This window comes from Hippichthys cyanospilos, chromosome 22 (genome assembly GCF_059441005.1).
Source record: "Hippichthys cyanospilos isolate Australia breed blue-spotted pipefish chromosome 22, RoL_Hcya_1.0, whole genome shotgun sequence".
Classification (NCBI taxonomy): domain Eukaryota; kingdom Metazoa; phylum Chordata; class Actinopteri; order Syngnathiformes; family Syngnathidae; genus Hippichthys; species Hippichthys cyanospilos.
The window spans coordinates 5,490,881-5,509,932 of record NC_142390.1 but is presented as its reverse complement, the minus strand read 5'-3'; the positions used below and the strand labels follow the sequence as shown (position 1 = coordinate 5,509,932).

General features: G+C 44.7%; 2 protein-coding genes across 2 annotated transcripts; one reads left to right on the top strand and one right to left on the bottom strand.

Annotated features, from left to right (window-relative positions):
* The first annotated feature begins 174 nt into the window (after nt 1-174).
* On the top strand, nt 175-17,202 carry utp20 (UTP20 small subunit processome component). Its single transcript, XM_088407040.1, has 60 exons — nt 175-301; nt 487-567; nt 643-709; nt 773-905; nt 990-1,178; nt 1,244-1,325; nt 1,612-1,749; nt 1,829-1,984; nt 2,286-2,438; nt 2,523-2,657; nt 2,724-2,801; nt 2,870-3,048; nt 3,174-3,317; nt 3,422-3,507; nt 3,598-3,703; nt 3,779-3,929; nt 4,015-4,077; nt 4,176-4,343; nt 4,841-4,917; nt 5,002-5,081; nt 5,162-5,414; nt 5,484-5,678; nt 5,909-5,999; nt 6,092-6,177; nt 6,450-6,575; nt 6,672-6,838; nt 7,718-7,926; nt 8,040-8,183; nt 8,252-8,331; nt 8,425-8,657; nt 8,993-9,137; nt 9,224-9,311; nt 9,530-9,673; nt 9,741-9,794; nt 9,867-10,019; nt 10,090-10,245; nt 10,423-10,563; nt 10,628-10,765; nt 10,842-10,981; nt 11,067-11,146; nt 11,228-11,541; nt 11,618-11,757; nt 11,837-11,993; nt 12,129-12,227; nt 12,312-12,479; nt 12,550-12,716; nt 12,784-12,931; nt 13,075-13,191; nt 13,263-13,433; nt 13,709-13,840; nt 13,914-14,024; nt 14,095-14,244; nt 14,322-14,504; nt 14,580-14,711; nt 14,790-14,922; nt 14,988-15,163; nt 15,288-15,641; nt 15,874-16,000; nt 16,069-16,214; nt 16,459-17,202. The coding sequence occupies exons 1-60, from the start codon at nt 251-253 to the stop codon at nt 16,612-16,614; spliced, it is 8,421 nt and encodes a 2,806-aa protein (XP_088263166.1). The 5' UTR covers nt 175-250; the 3' UTR covers nt 16,615-17,202.
* On the bottom strand, nt 16,751-19,045 carry arl1 (ARF like GTPase 1). Its single transcript, XM_088407038.1, has 6 exons — nt 18,917-19,045; nt 18,283-18,420; nt 17,849-17,930; nt 17,659-17,770; nt 17,408-17,586; nt 16,751-17,326 (listed from the first exon to the last, which is right to left on the bottom strand). Exons 1-6 carry the CDS (start codon nt 18,918-18,920, stop codon nt 17,296-17,298), a joined length of 546 nt encoding a protein of 181 aa, XP_088263164.1. The 5' UTR covers nt 18,921-19,045; the 3' UTR covers nt 16,751-17,295.
* Between the last annotated feature and the right edge of the window lie 7 nt (nt 19,046-19,052).

Genomic DNA, 19,052 nt, shown 5'->3' with positions numbered 1-19,052 from the left:
GCGGAGAAGTTCATTCCTAAACGAAAGCGGAAATACACAACAGTGAACCATCTTCACTTACATTCCAAGTGGATAATTCTATCCCACAATGCTTTGCTTTTATCATGGCCGCGCTGTGCTGTCCACCATGCGTGTAAACACTCGTGGTTTTAAAGTAGATGAATCATGAAAAATAAGTGTTAAATGAATGATTTTGAACGCGCGGCAGCTTCCGAATGCATATGACTTGAAGTGAAGAGACTAAGCCAAAATGAAGATAAAATCCAAGTCTGCGTATCACAAATCTGAGAACACCTTCAGGGTAAGAACAATGATCTAAAATGTGATAGCTTCACGTGTAAAAGTAGTTTAATTTTTGTTTTATAAACACCCTCTTATATTTTTTTTCCTTTTGTGTGGGAACATGTCACCAATTTATTCAAAAGAGCACAAATTGTTTACAGAACCGTACAACATATTTTGTTAAAATGTCCTTAACGTTTACAGTTTCTCACTTTTGCTGAGAGGCTTTCCAATGTCAAGATCAACGTCATCCACCGGATTGACAGAACTGGATCCTATGCGGAGGTTTGCACTTCATAATATTGTTTGCGTTTTTCTGTTGTTGAGTTTTCTCTCGACTGATGTGTTTTTGCAATACAGGAAGTCGAAACCTATTTCTTTGAAGGCCTGAAAAAATGGGGGGACCTCAACCTAACGGAAAACTTCAGTAAGCATAAATATTTGCATTTGTTTGTCATACAATAGTGAGATACCATCTCTTCTTTTTCAGCTGCATTTTCCAAGGAGGTCTCCAACAAGTGTCAGTCGTTCAACATGCTGGTTTTTCACCAAAAGTCTATTGTGGAGAGTCTGAAAACACACCTTGCAGTCAAAAGCAACCTGGCCTACCAACCTTTGCTGGAGTAATATCAGATATACTTGTAGTGTCTTCTGAGTAAGCTGCTGCTTTTATGTGGCCAAACCTCACCTTGAAATGTCATTTTCAGCCTAGTGGTACAGTTGGCCCGAGACCTGCAAACCGACTTCTACCCTCACTTCCCGGACTTCTTCACACTGATCACAGCAATGTTGGACACCAATGACACGGAGGTGCTGGAGTGGGTTTTTACATGCCTGTCCTACTTGTACAAATACATGTGGAGACTCATGGTGAAAGACATAGACAACATCTACAGGTGAATAAGACTATTTTGACTGTTTTAGCTTTTGTTTATTATAATATCTGTCTTTTTCCTGTCAGCTTGTACAGCACGCTTCTGGAGCACAAGAAGGAGCACATCCGCAAGTTTGCAGCTGAGAGCTTCGCATATCTAATGAGAAAGGTATGTCATCAGTGTTCTTTAATTCATTCCTCAGCTTTCGATAGACATTCTATTCTCCAGAGAGCTAGCTAATTATTTATGTCCACTGTTGTCCATTTTGTCGTGGCAAGACAGAAAAGCTAACACAGGAGACGTCATTAAAAATGGCTGTTATGTCATCTGCTAAGCAATCCAGGATTTAGTAGTGTAGCTCTAATAAGTGAAAAGATAGATGCCAAAAACAATTGTCCACTACAGTAGACACAAATAAATTGGCTGGCTCTCATGGTGTCTTCATATCTCTTAGGTTCCAGATCTGGACGTCCTGCTGTCTCTTGTGTTCTCCGACTTAGAGCAGAACCCCAACAAGGCAGAAGGCACCGGCCAGCTGCTGTTTGAGATGTGCAAAGGTGTTCGGCAAATGTTTCACTCCTGTGCTGCAACTGTAAGAGACTTTTCTTTTGGCTTTTAATGACATACTTATTGGTAATCATACTTTATGTCTACACATCTGCTCTGTCTAGGCCCTCCCTACCGCTCTGCGAAAGATGGGACCTGTAACCAACCAGGGAGCCTCTTTGCCCTGGGACCTGGTGCGGGATGCGTTGGATCACACAGCCCAGGCTGCTGCTCATCATGTGGAGAAAGAGCACTTTTTAGTTTTTTGGGAGTCTCTACTGGTAAGACAGCTGAAGGATCCTTCAGGGATTTTTTTGAGCTTCTGATCACTAATGTTGAAGATGTGGCTTGTTTATATCCCCGAGCCAGCCTATTAATTTTTGTCAACAGTTGTGACCTTTTTGTCTCAGCAAAGTGAATTTTTATTGCGTACAAATGCATGCCATCGTTGGAAAGGCTGGAATGTCCTCGACATTATTGTTACTGAAAACACTAATCGCGATTGCACATTGTTTACGTTTTCTTTTTCTTTTTTTTCATTTTTATAAGAGTGGCTGCTGTAACCCGTATTCTCATCCGCAGGCTGCTGTGGACGAGGTTTTCAGTGTTCTGGAGACCAAGAGAGAAGAGGCTGGACCTGCAGGAGACCAACTTCAAAGGTTGCTGTTTGTCCTCCATACTTTGGTGTCTCACAAAGACGGAGCTAAGGTCACAAAGCCAGAGGCTGTCTGCCAGGTACATTTGGAGCTCTATCGTTATTTTGATCATTTTTAGCTTCTAAGATATTTCAAGTCTAAATTGTGTCATCTTGTCTGGAAGACGGCACTGCGCCTTATTCAGAGCTCGGCGCTTTCCACATCGTGCTCACGGCTTCTCCTCCAAATTGTCTCCTCCTTGCTCCTCGGGGAGAACATCAGACTCCCCAATACTCTCATCCAGGAACTTGTCCACAAGGTATGCCTTCTAAATGTTTTAGGCATCGCTGTATTATGGTCCAATTCACACATCTTTATCTTGCAGGTGTTTAGCAGCTCAGTTGGAGAAGATCTCATCCTCGAGTTCACCAAGGAGATGTTCACCATGAAGTTGTTCGAACAGGTAAATTGACGCTGCTTTTTTTTTTTTTTTTTTGATGGGAATAATCTCCCTCTTTTTTCTGCCTCCAGCTCTTCCTGCCCACCCTCCTGCGCTTCACAGCCGGGTTATTCGCTTGCGGCGATCTTGTGTCCCGCCACAGCGCCCTGGAGGTATTGGTCGACTTGATCTTCGCCAAAGCCCCGCCCCCTACAGACGGCGCCATGGCCTTTGAGACCTACCCGCTGCTCTTCACGGGACAGACCATCGGGTAAGCTTCACTGTCCTGCTTTGACTGTTCTGTAAGAGCCACGTTGAAGATAAAATTACTGCTCTGATCACATCTTTTGGACTTGGAAGTTTCAAATCAGTTTTCAATGTAATGTTTCTTGTCAGTGTGTTCAGTAACCAAGGAAAACCGGAGAAGAGAGCAGTGCCTGAGCTGGTGCTGTCACTCATCAAACTTCCTGAGCAGCACAATGGGCCCATTGCAAATCTGTCGCTACCTTGGAGCGCACTAGTGCTGCTGCCGCACCTCAGGTAACACCATGGCCAGAATACATAAAAACAAACTATTTTTTTTTTCAGATAGCAAGTTTGGAAATGTGGAATCATGCTCGTTTTCATATGTCTTTATTTTGCAGGCCTCTTTCTCCAGCTGTCTGTCCTGCTGTCGCCGCCTTTTTAAACCACCTCTTGTGTGAGATTGAGATGGACAAACTGGGAAAAGGTTTTCTTGACACCCCCCCCTCCCTTTTTCTAATTCAGCATTTATGTAAAGAGGTTGCAGTGTTAACTTTTGCTGTTTCTGTCTCTCCAGCTGGTTTGTTTGTTGCCACACAAGTCTTAAGTTGCCTCCTCACGCTGGACGGCTCCGCTCAGCTGCTCTCACTGGTCCCTTTGGAAAAAATCACTGCCATCCTACGGTATGCCTGACAAAGCAATAAAAGAAAACAGGTCAAATTAGGTTCCAAAACGAGCCTTTTCTTGTGTTCCTTCAGGAAGTTCCCCACAGAGCTGTCGGCCCTGCTTTTAGGAGACCTCTATTACACCCGCCTGTCCTTGAGTGGTGCTTCGGAGCACCTGTCCCATGATGCACTTTTAGATGTTTACCCAATCCTCTTTGGCAACCTATCCTCGAACATATCCAAGGTGCATTTACAGGGTTTTTCTGCTTTGCATCATATAACAATATAAACTTGCTTTTACTATAAAGACGTAATTGGCTGTTTTCTAGATGCGTCTGCTGACCCTGAGGATCCTTTCGCACTTTGAGCCGAAGCTTCCTATTCCAGAGGAGGTGCAACTCTCACTGTTGAAGTTGAACTAGAATTCTAATTCTGTGAATTAGACACAGATGGTAGTGCAACACTTCTAACGGCCCGTTTGTCGGTTCAGCCTGACGAGAGCATGGAGCCGCAGCCGGTGTTCGCCGTGTGCCTGCAGGCGGAGCTGGTGCCCGCCTCCCTTCAGGACTACCGGGAAAAGCTTCTCCATCTGCGCAAGCTGCGGCATGACCTCGTGCAACGCAGTTTGCCACAGGGGCCGCGCGGAACCTTCCAACAGGTATGCATGATGCTGTCCACTTCATCAGGAAATTTCAAGTATTGTGTCCAAATGAGCTCATTTCAGAGCTGCAATGATTCATCGATAATGGTCATCAGTTAATTATTTTCAGACTCGCTCAATCCCAAAGATAGTTTCGTTTACTTTTCCATTGTGTTTAGCTAAAGGAGAGCTGAAAGAATGCTGGTACTAAATGAATTTGTGATTGAGTTAATGAGACTCTATAATCGGGTTAAAAAATGTGGGTCAAAAAAAGGATCAATATCATTTTCAATGTCATTGACCCATCATTTTGAAAACAACAAAAAATATTCATCCATCTTCACAAGGGTCACAGACTTGCTTGTGCCTTTCACACTGCACAGTTTACTTCAAATAAAGTAGCTACACCCTCCACTACATATCATACACTATTATGGTTATTTCTACTCTCAATGTACACAAATCTACATTTACAGTAATCTGTATTTTTTTTCTCGTCATTTTTCCTCATCCAGGTGCCTCTACGCTACCTCATAGCAATGTTGTTTGTCAACTTCAGGCCATTGTGGGATGTTGTCATTGAGCTACTTGGGTTAGTATGCCAAAAAGTAGGATTTTGGCGCTCTACATTGTAAGAAGCATGATCAAGTCAACATTGAGTCTGTATTATGCACAGGAGTCACGCCAAGGGGATGGACAATAAAGACTTCTGGATGGTTTACCATGAGCATCTGGAGAAAGTGGCGCTATTAACTGGTATGTGTCAGGAACCCGCTGTCGTACTTAAGCTCCCGTCGTCAAGCGTTGTTCATCTCCCCTTCTCATCCATAATGCAGAAAAAGAACAGAGCAGCGATGATGACGATGAAGCGGAAGACGTGGACGTCCAGGCCGAGCCGGGTTGCGACGTCATCGGAAGCGGCGACCTTGGGGTACTTTTCCTGGAGCATTTCAGGTCGTCCTCCGACCCCAACGAGAGGACGGACTTCTCCAACTTCCGCGGCTTGATGTGGCGCGCCATGGCTCAATTTCCAGACAAAGTAGAGCCCCGGAGTCGGGAGCTGAGCCCCCTGCTACTCCGGTTCATCAGGCAAGTGTTTGGTGTACCCGACTTCAATTCTTCCATAAATATCCTCACTTGCTGACTTGCCCTTAACAGAAATGAGTTTTACCCGTCTGACATGCTGGTGGCACCAACTCAAGACCTGAGGAAGAAGAATGACATTGTCCCAGAGGCGTCCTCCATGACTGCAGAGGAGGATGATGGCGATGATGATGAGGAAGCAGAAGAGGATAAAGCGCAGGAAAGGGGCAAGAAGCCGACCAAAGCGCCACCACGACGAGCGGCTGCAAAGTAATGACACACTAATGAACTCAGGCTTGTGTCAAATAATAATAATACATTTTAATGATACTGACATTGCATCAGTTATAGCTCTTAAAATTTACATGTAGCCTTTAGCTTGCTAGCAAATGCTAACAAAAGCAGCTGTTATTTTTTGGTGGCTTCTACATAAAAAAGAAATGGTTATTTATGTATGTTCTACTAAATTTGTTCAATTTTTGACATTTTTTTCCCCCCAGGCAACTTATTTCCCACCTAAACGTTTTTGCCAAATTCGCCAATCCTCGCTCACTCTACATGGAGAGCAGCCTGAGAGAGCTCTACAACCAAGTAATACTAATAGATAGCCATATCACACTCATAGAAAGCTTGCTGGTTTTTTTTTTTACCTACAAACATCCCTCCTGTGCTTGTCTTCTCAGCTCCTCTGCCATCAGGACCAGCAAATCCAGCGAGTGGCCCTCCAGTGTATTCTCACATACAAAGACCCCTACGTAGTCCCGTATAAGTAAGCAAAGACGCAGCATTCCTCTTCCGGAGTTTTTCTTTGAATCAATGGAGTCCTTTGTGAGTCTCTTGTAATGGAACACAAGGAATGCTGAGAGAACAAACCTGGTTTCTCAGTAATAGTCACAGAAAGTTTAAGTTACAAATTGCTCGCTAATTTGCTTTGGATAATGGACAATGACTTATCAGGGATCTCCAGGACATATTTAAAAAAAAAATCTGGGATGTCTTGCTTTCAGCTGAATAAAGCGTGCATGCATTTGTTTGTTTCAGGGAGAATCTAGAGAAGCTGTTAGATGACAAGAATTTCAAAGAAGAAATTGTCCATTTTAACATTTCTGAGGAGAAGGGAGTTGTGGATGCTTCCCACAGAGCTGGACTCATTCCCATACTCATGAGGTATCATTTTTAGGTGTTACAGAACTTCAGTTTTCTTTGCCCACATTGTGATTACACTTAATCACATTTTTTTCATTTTGTTTTATTCTTGCAAAGGATCTTGTTTGGCCGTTTGCGCAGCAAAGGCCGCAGCCGATTCCAGAGCAAGGCCAGCGCCTCCACGCGCTCCTCCATCATCCTGCGCTTCTTGGCCGGATGCCAGGAGGCGGAACTGGGCATGTTCGTAGATCTACTACTGGAGCCCGTCAGCCATCACAGCAACGGTGACATAGCTTCAAATTTTTCAAACTGTTCATCAAAACTTCACAGAAAGAATTGAGTTTGGTAGATATAGATTATAACATTGTAGCATGTCCGGGAGTGTAGCCGGAATTTTTTTCTGTGTGGTGTCCAGGGTGACATTACACCTCTGTCAGGGTTTTTTTTTCATGTTTTATATTTAAATGTTAAAATGTAGTTAGTTGGAATACCTTGTGGCAGGTATAAAAGGGTTTAAGTGCTGCATGCATGTACAAATTGTAGAAAATTACAGACATAGCTGGACCACAGCTCTACCTACATCATTGCTACCCCCCAAAAAAACATTAGCATTATCTCCAAACCTGCTGCTAACATAGCATTTATCTTAGTGGTGTGTTTAATGTATCCGTCGTAAGGTTATGCCACACATGATCATAATGAACAACATTGATAATTATCAATCATTATTGTGTCTATTACTAGGTAACAGTATACAAAGTAGGAAAAGTAAAGAACACTATCTTAACTAATACTACATTATATAAGTTTCTGTTCATAGTGGGAAAGGAAAAGTGATACCTGCATTAAAGCAATTTGCAGAGAATTTAATTTTGTTTTTGTATGGTTTAAAAGCTTTTTTATTTTTGAAAGTTTCTCCCAAGGATGCCATACTGTTAATTAGGTTATGGGTGAGTACCAATATTGGTATCTGTACTAACGATGTTAGACACATTTTAGCACGAGTTTTGAAGTAAACATTACGAATTAAAAGAATGAAAAATTGGCAATAATTTCGTGAACATTTAAGGAAAGTGCTATATTTAAATGGGTGGGTCTAGCATATAATGTTTCATTGGTATTTTCTTTCTTTTTTTTTTTTTTTTGGTACTTTGTCTCTTCAGGTTCTTGTCGGGATGCGGTAGAGCGAGCGCTAGCGAAGACTGACGTTGGCGCCGTGCTGCCTCTGGGTCGCCAACACAGCCTCTTGAACATCATCAACATGGTGCTCCAGAAGCTGGGCCACCTCATTGAAGTCTACCTGCCTAAAGTGCTGCAGATCATTTTGTGTGTCACCGCTTCAGTGTCTGCTTTGCTGGAGATCAGGGAACAGGTAGTCCATTTCCTCCTATGAGAATTGGATGACGGTCTCTTCTATCATTTTTTGGCAGTTATTGGCACTTCTGCAAAAGGGCCGTACTCTATCTCCATTTTTTTTGCCTACAGCTGCGGCCTGGTTGCATCAGTCCTCTAAAGAACTTGAGGCGTCTCGGCATCCTGAGGATCCAGGACTTTTTTGAAAACTTTGACACTTTCAACTTCAGCTCTGATCAGCTGGATGGCGTCTTCATGGCCGTCATGTGGCCGCAGGTGTGATTTTCAAACATCTCCTGTTGCTTTCAGGTCATTCAACGTCCTCCTAATTTTCATTTTCCCAGGTGCATCGCCTCCCAACGGAGAGTCCTTACTCACCCACTCCGCTACTGCGGCTCATCCATGTGTGGGGCAAACATGCCAGGTTCGGATTATTCCAAAATTCCATTGTTCGTATTTAATACCGCACATTTAAAGGTCCTAAATCATCTTTTTTGGTGGCGGGGGGTTGTTCCAGGTACATTCCACTTTTGTCCAAGCAGCGGCCGGACCACCCGGAGTGCGACATTCTCCTTAACGTGTTCGCCCTCCTCTCCGCCAAGAACATCTCACCCGCCACCATCGCCGTCGTCATGAACATAGCCGAGTCCCTGGCGACCACGCAAGACTTTGTCGCCACGGAGACGGAGGCAGAGTTGAGCGTGGGCGGCTGTGTGTTCCCACAGCCTGCGGAAGGCACACTTGCTGCAGGTTAGACAATTCAAGCTGTTTTTAATTGTGTATGGAAAAGAAAACACCATACATATAACATGTATGCACAATGATGTGACGTCACAAAAAAAGGGGTAGCGTTAAACCCTTTTGGCCTTTTAAAAGCAAATATTTAAACCTAACAACAAAGATTCCACTAGATGGCACCAAAGTGATATATTTATTGCTTTGGGATATCTTTTCAATTTGAGAGTAACAGAGGATAGATTAAGAAACGTTGAAGTATTGAACAGTGAATATTGGTGTAACATTGTAGTACTTGATTCAAGAAAAAAAATGTCTTTCAGCATCTTTCTCAAACGCATATTTTTCAGACTCAATGACGCAGGGCTCCAGGCTGTTGCTGCCTCACATCAGCACCCTGCTGCACTACCTCAGCACCGTAGTCTGCAACACCAGCAGATTGAAGAAAAAAAAGTTCTACACGCAGGTGTCCAAGGAACTAAACATCCTCTCCAAGCAAGTTATCTCTCTCATTTTATCTTTCTTCTATAGTTAGGGTTTGATTATTTATTCATGTTTTTGTGTTTTTTTGAATCGTCCAGGATCAGTCGTTTTGTTAGCGACAAAGAGCAGAGTTCAACGCTCATTCAGCTCTTACTACCTTACGCGTTGAAAGGCAAGAATTCTGAGGTAAGGAAGGGAAAGTCCAGCCAAAAATTTGGGGGAGCCTTAATATGTTCTATTCACCCCATTTGTCCAAACATGAAACTCGTTCATATTGCTTTTGTGGATCGTGACATCACAGCTGTTAAATTCACAACATAGGGGCGCATAGAACATAATATTGCAAAGACAATTTTTGTGTTTTTTTAAATAGCCGACATGTGCTGAATTTTCATTATTTTCAGGAGATAGAACTGGACATCCTGACCACCATAAGGAACTTGCTGCAACAGTGTGTGCAGCCCTCTGCCTTTTTGCAGCCGCTCAGCAAACTGTTCTCCGTTATTCACAATACACAGAACAGAAAGGCTCTCACCAGCGTTTTTCAGGTAAGTAGTGGTAATGGTACTTGGAACCAAGTATGATGTTGAAAGCTCTTGTCACCTTTACTTGTAGACTTTGTCAGACATGGATCCCTCACTCAAATACATCACCGACATGGCCACAAAGGTAAACTTGAGCACACAATGTCAACAAAATGCCTTTGTTATATTCCTGATCCCTGCAACCGCTCCTCTCCAGCTCAACGCCTTCGACAGTCGCCACTTGGACGAGGTTTACTTCGACGTCCGCTTGACAGCGTTCCAAGATGCCACCAAGCGTATCCGAGAGATGGAGACCCTTGACCTGGACTACATCGGCGCCCTCATACACAACTGCTTTCACACTTACGAGGTGTGAAAGCTCATCACCGAGATGATCGATTCTGCCGTTGTTACACTTGCGTTTAACTCGATCCCTACAGATTGGGGACATGTCGCTAGGTGACAACGCCACCTTGTGCCTGTCAGCAATAATTGCCCAAGTGGCGACTGTCGGCACCGGAGAGAAGATCTACAGGGATGTCATCCAACATACCATCTTGGATGCTGTACACAAGGGGCTCCGGAGCAAGACGGAGGTATTTTCATCTTGATGTGCTCATATAGTTGTTCTCACAAGGTGGCACATGAAATTTGAACAGAATTTCTGCAGTTGCCACCACCTCCAATTGAATGCATTTTAATGTCATGACAGAAAAAGTATTTTCTTCGGGAGTGTACATTTTAATTAACCTTTTCTGTCTTTCCTATGTTAGAGCGTGCAGCACGAATACACCAATGTCCTGGCCTGCCTGGTGAAGACCTTCCCCACGAAGAAAGAGTTTCAAGACATGGTGCAGCTCACCGACTACAACGACCCCGAGTCCGATTTCTTCGAGCACATGAAGCATATTCAGGTATATGAGCTTCTCATTGGACCTCCCTCCTGGAATGCTAATTTTTTGGTGCGTTCTCCATTAGATCCACCGTCGGGGTCGAGCCATGAGGAAGTTAGCCAAGCAGCTAACCGAGGGCACCGTGATGTTGTCGCCGCGTTCGTTGCAGAATTACATCATGCCGTTTGCTTTGACGGCTCTGATGGATGAGAAAATGCTGCAGGTGACGCTCCCGTTTTATCACTATCAATGCATTTGGTTTTGGATGTTAATATTTTTTCCCAAATCCCGCACCGCAGCGTGAGAACATAACAGCGGCGTGCGTGGAAATCGTGGCCGCCGTATGCCGCCGGCTGACTTGGTCCAAGTACCTTTACTACCTGAAGCATTTTGTTCACGTGCTGCAGACGTCACAGATCGAGCAGAAGCTAGCCGTGAGGTGGGTGGGCGTTCAACTGTATTTTTTTTTTCTCACCTCTCCCGTTAGACTTTGTCTGACTTTGGCATTTTATTGTTTCCTTCAGTTTGCTCGTCAAAGTCCTGGAGGCCTTCCATTTCGACCACGAGACGCTCAGCCAAGAGATGGAAGCTGCTAAAGCCAGAGGTAAAATCTCGCTCGTTTCGTCAAATTAAAAATGTGTTTTTATTCGACCCATAAACAAATATTCACTGGGATTTTGTGAAGCTACAAGCTCAGCGACGGATGTCGAGGAAGAAGCCGCAGCTGAACAATCTGAAGCAAGCGATGAGGAGGAGGCCATGGAGCTGGACAGCGAGCTTCCTCCCAAAGCTGTCGCTGCAGAAACGCCTGATGGAGAACAGGCTTCCTCGGAGAAGGCGCCAGCGGCTAAAGCGAAGAAAGCGGCAGCTCCCAAGCCGGTGGCGGTTTCCTGCGGTCTGCCGCAGAGCAAACAGGAGCTGGAGTCGCTGGTCAGGGCCATCCAGGAGAGCGTCACCACCAGCGTTTTGCCTCGCCTTCATAAATGTCTCAATGCCAAGGTCTCGTGTTTCTTCTTTCTTTGAAGCAGATGTAAATGAAGACTAGGCACCAAAATGTGTTTTTGTGAACGTTCAGGTGAAACGTGACGATGAGCACAAGGCAGTGAAGTCAAAGGAACTGAAGGAAGAAGAAGTGGCACGCATACCCATAGCCTTTGCCATGGTCAAACTCATGCAGATGCTTCCTTCACACATCATGGAGGCCCACCTACCAGGGTACGGCACTCCTATTTTCACTGTGCTTTAATGTATCCTCGTCAGAAAAGGCTCAACACGTCTTCCGTTTGCCGTCCAGGATCCTGATCAAGGTGTGTGTGATACTGAGGAACCGATTCCAAGAGGTGCGCGATGTTGCAAGGGGAACGCTGGTGAAGATCATCGAGACGCTTGGGCACCGCTATCTGCTCTACTTGTTGAAAGAGATGCAGGGGATTCTCGTCAAAGGCTACCAAGTAGGGATAAATTCACGTTTTTTTTTTTTTTTTTAAATCAGGTCCAATTAGCATGACTCTTGTCAATTTAGATCATATTACTTTAGCATTCAAAATGTGTGGATCATCATCTCTATGTATCTCTTTGTCTTCCAGGTCCACGTTCTGACTTATACTGTGTATCAACTGCTCTCTGCACTCAGCCCAACTCTGAAAAGCGGCGACCTCGACCCATGCATGAACATGCTCATCAACGTCTGAATGCGCTTTCTGTCTCATTTTGGACCGGCGTACTGTATGTGTGTGTTTTCATTGTTTCCTCTCCATCCCACGGCTCAGATCTTCAACAACGAGCTGTTCGGTGTGGTCGCCGAGGAGAAGGAGGTGCAGGGCATCGTCGCCAAGCTGATGGAAGCGCGGCACAGCAAGAGCATGGATTCCTACAAGCTTCTGGCTCAGTTCTGCAGCAAGGAGAGCATCACAGCACTTGTTCTGCCTTTGAAGGAGGTGCGCAAAGTCTACTTGTATTATGTTGGTTCCATTGCATGTGCTCTGCACAATCATGGTGTCATTTCAGATCCTGGAGAGCTCAAAGAGTCTCAAGGTGTGCAACCGCGTCGCCGCTGTTCTGCGGCGCCTGGTTCTGGGTCTGCTGGACAATACAGGCATGAACTCTTCTGATATCCTGCTGCTGAGCCATAGTCTCATCAGTGAGAGCTTGCCACTGCTCACCAAAAAAGACAGGTATAAATGAGTGCGATTGGAACTGGTTGGAATTTGCCGGTATTGAATTTATGATGTGTGTTGGTAGAGATAAAGCGTCAGCTCCGCCTCCACCGGACCCTCGACTGCCGCCTCCCAGCTGCTTACTGCTGCCACCGACTCCAAAGAGGGGTGGTGTTAAAGCTCTGGTTAGCCAGCGGACTAATATGCACATTCTGGTGGATGCAGGTCTTAAGGTAAGGTGCGAGCACAAAACCAAAATTGTGCAGTTTTTATTTTTCAACGGTTACTGGTCTGCGAAAAGAATTACGTGTCTTAAACGGTCCGTGAAGCAAACAAAGGTTGTCGATCGCTGCTGTAATCAAATCATGTTCTGCAGCTGCTCCATTTGAGTCTCAAGAAAGCCAAAGTGACGTCGTCCACGGAGTCGGCCCTCGAGATGTTGGACCCCTTTGTGCCAATGCTGCTTGAATGTCTCAATTCCATGCACGTCAAGGTAGGACGAGCTCAACGTCCTCCAGAGTTGACCATTTACAACTTCCAGAAATATTTTTTCTCGCCTCTCAGGTGATCACGGAAGCTCTGGTGGCATTGACTTGGGTGCTGAAATTCCCTCTGCCGGCCGTGGCGAAGAACGTTGATCAGCTGACCAAGCAGCTCTTTGTCCTGCTGAAGGATTACTCCAAGGCTGGAGCTGCCCGTGGGGAGAACTACCTCCTGGTCCAGAATTGCTTCAAGGTAGGGAAATGGCATGAATATACAGTAATAATAATAAGGCATATATAATAGCAATAAGGACTTCAGGGCGCTACTTTGTCCAAAAACGACCCACAAACTGACAAATAAATTGATTAAAAAAAAAAAAAAAAAAACCTCAACCGTTGACCGGTCTGCGGTTGATTAAAAAGGTTGCGGACCCCTTTTCCAGACTGTCTTTGCATACGTCCCCACCCAAAAGTACTGCTATGATATGCTTTTTCTACTTTGCAATAATTGGAAATTATTTCTTTTAGACCATCACCATACTGGTGAAAAATGTGAAAAATAGCAAGATTTCCGAGATCCAGCTGCAGGTACTGCTGGGATACGCCGAGGAGGACATTTATGACCAGTCTCGGCGGGCGACTGCCTTCGGCCTCCTGAAGGTACGCTCTAAATTGCATGCATATGAACTCTTCCAGTATCAGGGACACTTTAAGTTTCACACACGTGTTGCAGGCCATTCTGTCCCGGAAGCTCATCGTACCTGAGATGCAGCCGCTGATGGTGAAAGTAGCCAAGCTGTCCATCAACGGGAGTAACTCCATGATCCGAGTCCACTGCAGACAGGTACGCATCGAAATGTGGGAAAACGAAGGCCAGCATCATTATGTTGAAAACCTGTGTGTGTCTGTTTCAGATCTACTTAATGTATTTGCTGGACTATCCTCTGGGGAAGAAGCTGCAGGAGCACATGGACTTTATTGTGGCCCAGCTGACGTATGAACACGACACAGGCAGGGAGTCCGCCTTGGAGATCCTTGCCTACATCTTTCAAACTTTCCCTCAGGTACTAGCGATGGACACTTAATAGTATTCAATTTAACATGTTAACTTTTCAACATATGCTGCACTTTATTCTCTCAGAAATTACTTGTGAGGTTTAGCAACCTGTTTTTTGCCCCACTGGCCCTGGTGGTGGTCAATGACGACTCTGCGCGCTGTAAGAAAATGGCCGCCGTGGCCATCAAAAGCCTGCTGGCCAAGCTGAGCGATAACGAGCGGAACTCACTATTCTCCGTTGTCAGCAGTTGGCTGAATGAAGAGAAGGTACGCTAGCTTTATATTTGCTCTGGTGTCACTTTGTAATATTTCAGCGTGTAATTCAGGCTGCTTTTTTCACAGTTGAGTTTGAGGCGTCTGGGCGCCCAGCTCTGTGGTTTATTCGTGGAGGTGGAGGAGGAGAACTTTGCAAAACGCCTCGACAACCTGCTGCTGCTCTTGGCCAAGGAGCTCAACCCCGACAACTATGACGACGTAAGATTGAAAAATCATTGTGCAAAAATGTGAAAAAAAATGACGTTTCGGATATTTCTTATTCTCTTGTCCTCTCAGATCGAGGAGGAGGAGGATGAGCGAGCATCCGACAGGCTCCTCTTCACTTACCTCACTCTCATCACCAAATTGATCCAGCACTGCGACCTCCTCAAGCTCACCAAACCATCTGATTCGCTCACTCAGATTTGGGGTAAGACGCCTACTTTCTAAGTGGCACCAACACAACACTGAGCTCAATTTGCTGGTCACCTTTAGGCCATATTGAAGCCCACCTGCGCCACCCGCATTGCTGGGTGTGGCTGACCGCCTCGCAGCTCTTCGGCCAGCTGTTCGCGGCCCAGCAAACGGAGGAACTGGTGGCGGCGTGGAGAGGTGGGAAGTCTCTGCCGCAGGTGGCCACCGCTTTCATCACGAGCAGTATGGACAAAAAGGTAAGGTGGAAGTATGTCAAATACGCTCTCTTTATTTTCAGTCGAGCCAGTTCTAAAATTGGCATCTGAAGTTTTACTCAACTCTACATCTTTATTATTTTTTCTCTTTCTCTTCGTCTCACAGATGAGAGAGCTGGCATTATCCTTCTGCCATCAACTACAATCAAAATTCTTAGACACAGCGTCTGGCGAGCAGGTGATCAAGAATCTCCTCTTTGTGGGCAAGGTCATCTACCTCCTTTCTCCGGAATCGGACATCTCCTCACCTGAGGAGGAAATGAATGATGCGCAAGAAGAGGAGGAGGATCTGAAAGGAAATGAGGACGTAGAAGAGGATGATGGAAAAACGATTGAGGAAGAGGAGGAGGAGGAAGGTGACGTTAAGGACAACAAACCTCCATCGCTAATGTGGCTGATAAACAAGCTGTCGCTGATGGCCAAAAGGGAGGCGGCAGACAATCCCAAAATTCCCCTGAAGGTAAAATGCACCACCCTGTGGTAGTGATGAGAAGATGAAGCTTCATGAAGCACTTGATTACATCCTGTAGATGGTCCTCTTGGTCTCAAAATATTTGCTAGCCTCTTTAATCCAAATGTGCCATCTAGAAGAGTCAGAAAATATTACAAGTGCTTCATGAAGCTTCATAAAAGATTGTAAAAACTTCAATTTTGAGGCTTATTTTTTGTAATATTCCCTCTGTTATTTACAGAGAACTTGTGTGTTTAAATTCTTGGGAGCGATGGCGATGGACCTTGGCAAGGAGCGACTGGGTCCCTATTTAACCACCATCATTGCTCCTTTATACAGAGAGCTGGAGAGCTCCTACGCAGAACAAGGTCAACCACAAACTTTAATCCCTTTTTTTGTCCAAGACAATGCTTACCCACCACGTTTTTGTCATCAGACCCCACACTGAAGAACCTGGCTCACGAGCTCATAGAGCTGATGAAGAAACAAATGGGACTGGAAACCTTCTCGCTGGCTTTCTCAGCTGTGCAGAAGCAGTTTGCAGTGAGGCGGGCTGCACGCAAGCGAAAACGAGCTATGCAGGTCGGTACATCCTGTAGTCCTGTCCTTAGTTGAACTTAGAAGTGGAACAGGCAGCAAAGAAAGTCACCTTATTTTAATTACTTGTACTGTAAGATTTATAAAGGTGAAAATTGGGATGGAAACGCCTTGAAAAAAGACGAAGAGAAGGAAATAAGGTCCAGCGTTGAGATGACCTTTAACCCAAGTCAAAATGTTGTTGCGCAAGTCTCTACATTCTCTTCTCACTCCCTGTTTTGTCTTCCAGGCGGTGACAAACCCTGACATCGCTGCTAAGAAGAAACTCAAGAAGCACCTCAATAAAATTGAGGCCAGAAAGCGCAAGATCGAGTTTCTTCGGCCTGGTTATAAAGCCAAGAAGCACCGCAGCCACGCGCTCAAAGACCTGGCCATGGTGCAGTGAGTCGAGCAACGACCTCATTTTGCTCATAGATAAGGCGCAATTATGTCGGTGGGTCAAGATTTTCCATATGTTGATTTTTTTTTGTATAGAATTTTATAAATCATCCCTGTAAAGAAAAAAGTTGAGTTTCGACACATTCTTACAATCACCAAAAGTCTTTACTGGGAATCATTTTCACTGTACAAGCGGATATAAATATGCAACCATTCAGTTTTAAGCAAACAAGTGTTCCATAAATTGACTACTCTGCAACTCAATGGAGGTTTAAAAAAAAAAAAAGTGGTTTAACTAGACAAAATTCAAATAAACGTGGGGAGGGTATAGCAGGCAAATTAATTTACTAAAGTACAAAAAGAGACTGCAATAACACTTATTGGTCTATTAGTGTGTAAAGGATTGGCTATGGAACTGTTGTCGTGCCTCCTAGCAGAGCGACGTGTCGTTTCTTCGTCGAGCCTTCCAGATTTAGTGAATGAATCCGACCAAAAGGCACCCAGGGGTGAAATTAATATTAAATGTAACCTTGTCCACAAAACATAAACGAGGCCTTGGCTTTTCAGTCCCAGGTTTGGCCGGAGTAGATTTGAAGCGAGGTCAGTCACAAGGCTTCATACAGAAGGTTATTTACACAAAGAAAAAAAGTGGAGGGGGGGGGGGGGGGGGGGTCTTCTTTTTCTTTGTCTACTGTCGACTCTTGAGTGAATCCACCAACCTGCACAGCAAAGGAACATCCGTAAACACAATCATTCTTCATGTGTGTCTTAGTTTTTTAAAAAAAAAGATAAAGGCGTACCATTCCATGGCTTCATCCAAGCCGGTGCCTTTGGTCGCCGAGGTCTTGAAGATCTGCCACTTCCTGTCTTTGAGGGCCGGGAGACCCAGTGCGTTTGCCACCTCGGCTGGCGTCATGGCCTGGTCCATGTCTTGCTTGTTTGCAAACACCACAAGGATGGCTTTCTTAAGCTCTTCCTCCTGGATTTGAAACAAACAAAGATGAAAAGACTGCGTACCCCTTGAAATGATTAGTCTGTGGAATAGACTTGCCTCCAACATGGCCACAAGCTCAGACTTGGAGATGCCCATTCGATCACGGTCGCTGCTATCAACTACGTAGATGACCGCGTCTGTGTTGGAGTAATAACACCGCCAGTATGGCCTGTGCGAAGAGGGCGGGAAAAAAAAAAACAAATTAAAAATGTTATACACTCATTCAAAATTAGTGCAGTGAACGTACCGGATACTCGTCTGGCCTCCAAGATCCCACACCTGGAACTTCAGATTTTTGTATGTGACAGTCTCCACGTTAAAGCCAATTGCTAGGTAGAAAGGACAAGAGGACATCAAATAAAAATACACATATATGCTAACAGATCATAATCTAGTTCTGTACAGAATTCAAGATCATGGTGGGAGCAGCAATACAAGTTTGAAAGCTTAGAAATGTTTATTTTAGTCAAATCAAAATAGATTTGATACTTTTGTGTTGTTTCGTTAAAAAAAAAAAAGATTGCTGTAACGTTTAGTTGCAGCAGAAACGAGCCAGCCAAGGTAAGTTAGCGAATGCAGCATTATTTCTATATATTGTTGCATCAATAATTGTTGATTAGTTTAAACTTTGATGTGAACCAAAGGTGCATACCTAGAAACTCTTAACTGGGTCGTACTTACTGGGTATTGTAGTGACAACTTCCCCAACTTGCAGCCGGTATAAAATGGTAGTTTTCCCTGCACCATCCAAACCCAGAATGAGAATCCTCATTTCCCTGGTTCCGAACAGGCCCGAGAACAGACTGGAGAAGAAACCACCTGGAAGCACACGCCATTTTGCAGTTTTACTTTTCAAAACAACAACCAACTGACTCCGACATAGTCCATTTAAAACTGAAAAAAATGTCTATCAACAGACATGACAATGTTTGTCATTCAGGGTGCGTCGATCTAGCTGACTCGGCTGGTTAGCCATCTTTAGCTTGCCAACCGTATTGAGGAACGATCGGGGTTAGAATACCACAAGTTGTCAATTTTGTGCGAATGTTTAATACTTGGGGGCTGTTTGTGACATGACAGGGCACGATCGGTCATATTTGAAGTCCCCATTCCACATCAAAACAAGCACTTCCGGGAGCTAACGTGGCTTTAGCTTTAGCCACTTTCGCTAAGCTGTTGTTAGGGAGCCGAGCCCAAATCGACTAGCAGGACAAAATACAAACTTTCACGCATTTTTAAAAAAAATCGTTTCAATATCATTGATTCTTGGTTGCTAAATAAATATATTTAAAGTTGTATTTTGGAGAACACGTACCCATTTTTACAGGACTCGCCTCACAGATTGATTCTGAAAGCTTCCGTGTAGTGACGTGTCGCTAGGTGACGCCACATCCGGCGGAAGCTGCCTTCCACGTTTTAATACCACAACGTGACCTATTGTGGCTCAAATG

Bases quoted from the DNA above. Each gene is read 5' to 3' on its own strand.
- arl1 (XM_088407038.1), bottom strand. The intron at 17,931-18,282 runs GTAAGTACGACC...CTTTCTACCTAG, and splicing joins AGTTGTCACTACAATACCCA to CAATTGGCTTTAACGTGGAG. The intron at 17,327-17,407 runs GTACGCCTTTAT...TTTGCTGTGCAG, and splicing joins TTGGATGAAGCCATGGAATG to GTTGGTGGATTCACTCAAGA.
- utp20 (XM_088407040.1), top strand. From the start codon at position 251: ATGAAGATAAAATCCAAGTCTGCGTATCACAAATCTGAGAACACCTTC. The intron at 9,312-9,529 runs GTAAGGAAGGGA...CATTATTTTCAG, and splicing joins TGAAAGGCAAGAATTCTGAG to GAGATAGAACTGGACATCCT. The intron at 12,480-12,549 runs GTGCGCAAAGTC...GTGTCATTTCAG, and splicing joins TTGTTCTGCCTTTGAAGGAG to ATCCTGGAGAGCTCAAAGAG.